At 37.9% G+C, this 8,407-nt stretch overlaps 1 protein-coding gene and 1 long non-coding RNA gene across 2 annotated transcripts; one reads left to right on the top strand and one right to left on the bottom strand.

Moving 5' to 3' along the window:
- Positions 1-1,802: 1,802 nt before the first annotated feature.
- On the bottom strand, positions 1,803-3,350 carry LOC127143222 (uncharacterized). Its single transcript, XR_007814490.1, has 2 exons — positions 2,898-3,350; positions 1,803-2,735 (listed from the first exon to the last, which is right to left on the bottom strand). It is a non-coding gene; the product is annotated as an uncharacterized LOC127143222 (long non-coding RNA).
- A 127-nt stretch (positions 3,351-3,477) lies between these two features.
- Positions 3,478-5,998, top strand: LOC108878317 (ubiquinol-cytochrome-c reductase complex assembly factor 3). Its single transcript, XM_018668892.2, has 2 exons — positions 3,478-3,720; positions 5,678-5,998. The coding sequence occupies exons 1-2, from the start codon at positions 3,604-3,606 to the stop codon at positions 5,807-5,809; spliced, it is 249 nt and encodes an 82-aa protein (XP_018524408.1). The 5' UTR covers positions 3,478-3,603; the 3' UTR covers positions 5,810-5,998.
- Positions 5,999-8,407: the final 2,409 nt, after the last annotated feature.

The raw sequence follows: 8,407 nt of genomic DNA, 5'->3' as shown, positions 1-8,407 counted from the left end.
CCTATAGTTTAACCAGAAACATCACTATATATCACTACCAGGCTCCACTGACAAAAACAGGAATTTTCCTGAGCAGAACATAGGAGCTGCTGGAATACCACTGCCTCCATCTGTCAGTTTGTTTGTGTTACTGTGTGGTGCCTCTACCTTTATATAAAGGATCTGAATACTTCTTCCACCAGTGACAGTCACACAGTAATCAGCCATCAGCCAAAGTTTGGTGTATTTACTATAGAGAGTTAGTGTTGGTGCTGATTAAACAGTTGATCTCTAACGTGTTTAATCTGGCTGTCTAGGTTTGCTTCACCTTTTGTCATTGTATTTTAGCCTTCTAGGCTTGCCATAGACAGATCACATGCTATTGCAGTCAGACACTCAAAGAAACACACAGATGGCTGCTGGTAACAATAGCAAGACTAATGGATGAGGAGGAGGTTGGTCCGAGGAAGAAACTAAGGCAATAAATCAAACAGCCGTCTGCTGCTCACAGAAACGCTTCATTAGGACTGCACTGCAGTATCATGTCAAAGTAAAAAACCCACCAAATGTATTTTACCACACACAATTAAAGTGTAGACTCACATAAAAAACTGCTTCAGATGAACTGTAGTGTGAACAGACAGAGGACTAAGGCCAAAAGAGGGAACAGAGTCCTCTGTAAGATGAACTCACAACATGAACACAAAAAGCACTGACATTTTTTATTCCTGAGCTCAACTAGACACTTAAATGACAAACAATCTTCTCTTTTAATAAAAGCAGATAAATCCTGTTAACTGTAAAGGTAAAATCAGCTGCTGAGGGTTTGACTCAAACTTAAACAATTATAATGGAAAGAGGTATAAGGTGCCAAACACCGCTTACAGTCTCCCATCGCTTTCTTTGTATCCTTGGGTTAATCATATTCTTTTCTCCACTTTCTCATTCTCCTCAGATTTTCTTTCTGTCTTCACAAGGTTCATCTGGGACTTGAACCCAGGACCTCATGCACCCAAAGCAAAAACCATACCCCACAGACCAATGAGCCAGTTGTTGCTATTCTGTATCTCTCTGCAGAGTCAAGGTCTGTGATTAAATCCTTCGAACTGGTGATGTGACATTTCATCAATTTAAGCAGCAGCCCCTGAACATGATTCAGTGTCATGTCACTGTGGCAAGATTACTCAACAACACAGTATTTGTTGTATTAATGTGCTGCTGAGACCTGTGATTGAACTCTACTGACTGGTAATATTGCGACTTAGGGCTCCACATGAACCATCCAACAGCACCCTCTGGTGGTCATATTTATATGTTTTGCTGTGCATGACAAGCACAGACTAGTATATCATCTTTAAAATTCAGTTTGATAATGACAGACACACATTAATTAAAACAATAATATTAATGACTAGATTTTGAAATAATAATGAAATAATAATGAATGTTGGGGATACATAATAAAGAATAAGAAAGATTCAAAGATTAAAACTAAACTAAACATTCTGGCAGTTCTCAGGAGCAGGGCCTAATTTGACAAGACTGTCAAGCTGTTTCACCATCCCTTTATACTAACAGACTCAACATGATAGTTTTTGTTTTGTGTTGTTTTTTCTCTCCTCTCATTTGTTTTGTGATGTCTGCTCTTGAATGCCTCTATATACATACAACCAGCCAGGCTGCATGTTAATGTGGAACCTTACTTCAGTTACTTGAAGTATGCTTCTCTCCTGCATGTTTCTCATGACTTACAAAAAATATGGATTAATTAAATTACTTTATTCTAAATGACTATTATTATGTCTATAATAACTATATTAGCCTTTTCTTCTTCTAACTACTTTAACCTCTGGTTTAGACTCGCTTTTTAAAATTTTGTTCTGTTTTTGTGTTTTTTTGTTTTTTTTTCTCTCTCTCTTGTTTTCTGTTCTTTTATTGTTAAACACTTTGTGATGTCTGGTCTTGAACACTGCTATATGAAACTAGCCAGTCTGTATGTAAATTGTGTATGTGGAACCTTAACCTACCTACCTACTACCTTAACCTTAACCATGACCTTCAGTTATTTGAATTACTTTTTAAAATGTTATTTTATTTTATTTAACCCGCCACCACCCCCCTTGTAGGAGGACAAATAACTTTATTCTGTATTACAATTACTGTTTTAGAAATAATTTTTAAATACTTTCATCCTACTTTGAAATGATTTATCAGCTAGTTAAACCTAAAGAATTACATTGAGTGATTTGTTTTTCTTCAGTTATATTATATTACATTATATTAGACTTTTTATTTAAATATTAAGTAAATATTAAATATCAAGTAATAAAGACAAAATTGATTATATTGCTAATGACTAGTTACAACTAATAATATTAATAATAATGCTTTGGATTCAATTTGAGATTCAGTCAAATAACATTGTTTGGTTAAGCTGGATTATATTAAATCGTGTGGCCTAACATTACTGTTATTATCTGTATACATCTTATTTTTCTAATTTATGTTTAAAGTCTAATTTGCACTTTAAAGAACAGCCATGTTCAGGTCACCATACCCCACGAAGAATCCAGTCACTAGGAAGAGATCAGCTTTCTTCTCATCGTCTTCCTCTGCCTCCTCTTGATCTTTCCTCTCCCTCCGCTTCTTCCTTTTGCGCTTTATCCTCTCCTCCATCTTCTGTAGTTTCTCCAGCAGCTTCCTCCTCTTGCCCTGTTGCCTCCATATGCAGATCTCCTTCATCTCAGGAGTGTCGTCTGAAAGAAACAGAAAATCAGAGTTGTCAATATTAGAAACGTGTGAATCTTGTTTAAAGAGTGTTAATAAAAACACTCGAAGTGACCACTGGACTACATGAAGCAACACAGTGTGTATATGTATGAAATACATCCTAATAGTATATCAGCTGACTTTCTTACCACCAGTATCAATGGCCTCCTCCTTCTTGTGGGTCTTCAAGATAGCCTTGATGACTTGGTCTGGTGCTCCAGATACCAGATCTTACCGGATTTTGATGCCGACCAAATTGTTCAAAATATCTTAGATTTTAAGTTTTTTAAATTTTACTCTTTTGTTAATTTGATTCAACTTACATTACAAAAGATAATTGTGTGTCCCACAATCATTTATTCATTTCTTCCTTTACATAAGTAAATACTTGAAGTGTGTGTTTGTCTGTTTGTCTGATTGTGTGTGTAAACAACACAGAGCGCAGAGAAGGTATTAGTAACTTAATATCCATCGCCTGTGTATAGGCAGCTGCAATGAAGGTTAATCCACACTGAGATGTGGATTAACCTTCATTCATTTGAATGGCAAAAATCTTTGAGAAAAACTTTAAATTTCAACAACAACAACAAAAAATAAAGAAAAAAGTTGATTACAAGCACATATGTCCTTCAAAAGCTGAACGTTTTGATAGTTGAATTGCTTCTGTAGCTCAACTCCAGACCAGGTGGTGGCAGTGTTGCACCAGTACGCTGTTTGCCAACCGCCAATAAAAGTGACAAAGAAGAAGTCTCCTCCACTGCCGGAGTGTCCGACGTTATTTGACGAACAGACGGTGTTGCGAGGGAGAGAACCTCGCTGTGAAACTGTAGACTGTATAGTGTCCACCCTCTCAGAATGAGCGCCCTGCGGACCATCGTGGGCTCCATATCCATGGTCGTTGTGCTGGCAGTCGGCTACGGGACGTGGTCTATCATATCTCCAGAAGAGGAGCGGAGGAAACAGCTGCTCAAGGTGAAGTCACTGTTCACACTGAGTGTGTGTTGTGTAACAGTCAGTCAGTCAGTCAGAGTGTTTATAAGCTGGTAATAGAAGTGTAATATAATCCTCAGAGGTAACTGCCGGTTACAGACCTGGGGTCAGGTCTTCACAGGTTGTCCCGGTAGTCCCTGCACCCCTCCTGGAGAGTAGACAGAAAGCAGACAGACACCATCAGCCCTCAGTGTCTGTACAGGAGGTTAGAGACACTGAGGACCATCAGACCAGAGCCTGTCCTCAGTCTGCAGTGTTCGTCAGGCAATGCTGTGATCTGTGTTTCTGGTTAAACTCCATATGACTGAATTATTCTACATGACGGTTCAGATGAGCAGCCATCATATGACTGCTCAACACATCAGCTGAGCAGACCTGACTGCTGGACCTGTCCTCCTCAAAACTACAAAAAACAAAACAAAAACTCCAGTGTTCAGTGTGTGGTTAGACTGAACAGCTAATGAAATCAGCACAGCATAAATATAATATCCAGCTCACACGAGCTCCAGTCTTTAGATAAAGGTAAAATATGTCAAAGCCACAGACTGTATGTGAAGATATAATATTTATGTATACACTGTGATAGACTGAACAGTATAGATAATGAATGAATGAATTTTTACGTACAGTCTATGTTCACAACACACTTATGGATGAAGCATTGTGGTGTCACAGAGGCCTTCACCCCTCTATAAGTCATATTTTGGTGCATGTTGTGCATCTTAACTTCTGTCACATGTCTGTCCACCTCTGACATCGTGAACATGTAGGAAATTATAAGCTCATAAGGTCAAGGTGCACGACTTGGGGACACGATGGGAAACTCTTGGCTGTCCTCTGATATAAAACCTGATTGGTTTAGATGCTGAATCAGCAACATGGCACTGTGAAGGTTTACTGTGTTAACACAGTTGATGGTGCCTCCATCAGTCAGAGAAGCTGAATACATTCAGAGCTGTACACACAAGGTAGAACTGAGAAAACTGGGACTGTGAACTTGTCTGCTCTGAAACCCCGCAGAGATTTAATACACAAAGTTGCATAAATATTAAGACGCTCCTCTAAATTTAGGTTTTCATGACCACTGAATAACATGAGCAGAGAGCAGAGTCTCCATAACCTACTGCACACTTAACGTTCAGCTGCAGGTACCTGATGAGAGAAAGTAGCCTCTCATTAGAAAATGATTTGATGTGACTAATGAAAAGCTCAGTCATTGATCTGATGCACAGATCATTTAGGTGCTAGTTTTCTGCTTCAAGTCATTTGAAGAATTAATTTTTCTTTTTGTTAAATATTTAGAATTATTATTCATGTATTTTTACTTGTATTGTCTTTCACCTATTATTAGAAATTATGTATTATTTCCCTTTTTAAACAGGTGCTAGAACTACCTAATAAAATGTTTGGTGTTCCCACAGTGTAATGATAACTGATTATCAGATGACTTGTATGTTACCCCCCCCATTTCTCTCCTCTCGAACCAGCGGGTTGATGCAGACACCCTCAGGGGATTTTTGGGTTACTCTTTATAATGTCATCATGTTTCGGCCTTACTCTGTATGCACCTTGAGATAATGTATGCTGTACGCTTATTGTGGAATAACCTCTGACACTGAGGATGAGTGAGCTGAAAGAAAAACACAGTTTTCAACAACTCATTTCATCTCGTTTCCATTTTTCTACAAAGAAGAAGAGAGAGAGATTGATGGTTTAACTTTATTATATGTTTCCATGTTGGACCATTAAGCTGTTTGTTTGACCTTTGCATGTTAAGAAATGAGCTCTGCAGATAATTCTTACATAGTGGTTACACTATGTGAAATTCTTGCAAATACATTATATAACATGTTTGAGAGAATTAGGTCAACATTTTCTTTATGTGATTTAATGTAATAATTGATTTCATGTATGTTCCTGTTGCTGTGCTGCCCATCAGAATCTGCCTGAGTCAAACCCGGTGAGAATGGAGGAGACGAGGAAGAGGAACGCTCTGGTGATGCAGGCACTCAAGGAGGCGGCTGAAACCAGCGACAACATTGCGAGAGACATCGGAGGATCTGGGAGATAGACAGACTGACCTCTGTGACCTGTTCTTTATTTACTGACTGCTGCTGGCATACAGAGCCACAACCTGATTAAATATAGATGGACATTGTATTATTCTACAGGGAGGTGATTTTCTCATTCCCCGCTCTAATGTGTGGAAACAGTTCACCACTGTATGTTCAAACTGTTTATTAAAACGTTCTGTACCCAACCACATCTTTTCAGTCTAATTCAAAACTTAATGATGTGTTCACACACGTTAAGTTAACCCTGAACTTTAACAGTTCCTTCAAGTGGTAACACTCTATATTAGGCTACACTTATTCACCATTAACTAGTTTCTTATTAACATGCATATTGGCTCTTTATTATAAATCACCTATTAATCCTTTATTCTGCATGATCATATTCTACAGCTACAATCACATTAATTAAGGGTTTTCCTCCAATAACCTCCTAATCACTGCTTACTGATAGTAAGAAAGATGTTGTATGTGAATTATAGGGTAGTAATAACAGTAATTCTCCCTTATTAACACTTGATAAATATGGTCCATTCTTACATTAAAAAAACACAAAACTACAAATGTTAATAGTGTCCAAATCAATCTGAAGTCTCTATAACATCTCTATAATATGTGCTTTATAATGACTAATAAAGAGCTAATGTGCATGCTAATAAGCAGCTAGTTAATGGTGAGTAAGTGTGGGCTAATATAAAGGGTCTTCTTTACCATAAACGTGGCCACTGTAGTCCTGCTGTCTCAGATAATCACTACAGCACCAAAAGTGGATGAATCCATGGCCAAAATCAGGTGCACTATTTCCTCCTGTTTGAATAATGTTTCCATGAGTCCAGCTGTTTCAGGAAGTGGCTGAGCCTTTTATTGAAAGTTAAACTACATACTTAAGGATACTTTAAGGGCTTCCATCTTCAGCAACCAAAACCAGTGGACTTGGGATCTGCTAACAGTAACAATAATATAGACTAAGCCTTGTCCTTCAAGTACTGTACTGACACTGATGGAAACACTCGATCCAAGTCCCTGATGGCTGACTAAGACAAGGAGGCATACACAGTATCATTTGGTTCAAGCTGTATACAGTCTAGAGTGGAAGCATTTTTGTGTTTTATACTGCATTGTATTCCTCTGTGAGGTAGAGCTCCACTGTTGTCACTGGATGACATTTTATCAAGTCAGATGATATTTGACCTTTTTCTTTGTTTGTTTCTTTAAAAGAAAAAATTCTCCACTGAATTCAGCAGAGTGATCCTAAACATACAGACAAAGCAACTAAAGAGCTTCAGGGTGAATAGTTAGAATATCCTCGACTAGCTGAGCCCACCACCTGATCTCAGTCTGAATGATCTGCACACCATACTAAAGACCACAACAGGCAGGAGCTGTAGGAGAAGGCCTGAGAGAGCATCAACAAAGAAGATACAACACATCTCCTCATGTCTGTGGGCTGAAGACTTCAGACAGTCACTGACTGCAGAGAAAATCTTCCACCAAATATTAAATATAATGACTATTCTGACTTCATGCGTATCTCTCCCATTGCTTTCAACTGTTGTGTAAACCTATGCAAATGAACTTAAACACCATTATTTTGAATTGAATGAGCTGAAGCTCAGAACCTGAGGAACAAATAATGTTGAACTGTACAAAGACTTATGGTCTGGACTGTGTATTGTGGTATATACAGAGAATGACAGAGGCCCTGGTCAACATCTGAGAAAAGCTGATTGAACTGATTTGGTTATTGATGATATGAGTGAGGGTTTTTTATTCTGGCTGGTTGATGACATGACTCAAATACTGGGTAGAGTCAGAAACACTTCATGTGGTGATGGTCACACAGATAGTACATTAATCAGTGGGTGTGATATTTACTATTTTCACCATGTGAGTCTGTGTGTGTTGATCCTGGAGACACTTACTGTAACAGAAACTACTACAGAGATGGTTCTCAGTACACCTGAAGTACTGAGAACCATCTGTCTGGCTATGGATGGATAACATCATAACTCCACTATGATACAGTCACAAAACTTCACAGGTGTGTAGATAAAATCAAGTTCAAAGACAGGTGTAGTCTGACCCGTGAGTACAGAGGAGGCTGCTCATGTAATGATGTAGTGGGCGTAATGACTGCTGAGTAGTCATGGGTCAGCTGGTGTGATCCCATCTCAAGATAGTTTAGTCCTTTAATTTAAATTTAAATTTGACTGTTTCATTTTAATCACACTGTTTTCTCTGTGTTTAGGACCTCAGAAACACTTGTTTTAGTCAGACAGTAATATATCCTGAATCTCTCTCTTGCTCTCTCTCGTAGGTGTTTTTTTTTTTTGGTTTGGGTTTTTTTGTTTGTTTGTTTGTTTTTTTTAACATAAAGATATTTTGCCCCCTGCCCTGTATGTGATAATCCAAAGTAATTCATAATTTCTGTTAATTAAATTCAAAAACAAGATATAATTTCATATAAATGAGGTCTATTGACCATAAATTCCATACAGGAGACATGAGACATTTTATCTTTTTATTTACTTTATTAATACTGTACTTTAGTTTATTTCTTAATTATTTGATCATATCAGTAATTGCATGGTACATGT

The sequence above is a fragment of the Lates calcarifer genome, linkage group LG13, assembly GCF_001640805.2.
Source record: "Lates calcarifer isolate ASB-BC8 linkage group LG13, TLL_Latcal_v3, whole genome shotgun sequence".
NCBI classification, from domain to species: Eukaryota; Metazoa; Chordata; class Actinopteri; family Centropomidae; genus Lates; species Lates calcarifer.
Note: the sequence above shows the minus strand (reverse complement) of the source record. Positions and strands in the feature narration are given on the sequence as shown.

Excerpts from the sequence above, each read along its gene's own strand:
- LOC108878317 (XM_018668892.2), top strand. The coding sequence starts at position 3,604 with ATGAGCGCCCTGCGGACCATCGTGGGCTCCATATCCATGGTCGTTGTG. Across the intron at positions 3,721-5,677 it reads GGAGGAAACAGCTGCTCAAG|AATCTGCCTGAGTCAAACCC; the intron begins GTGAAGTCACTG and ends GCTGCCCATCAG.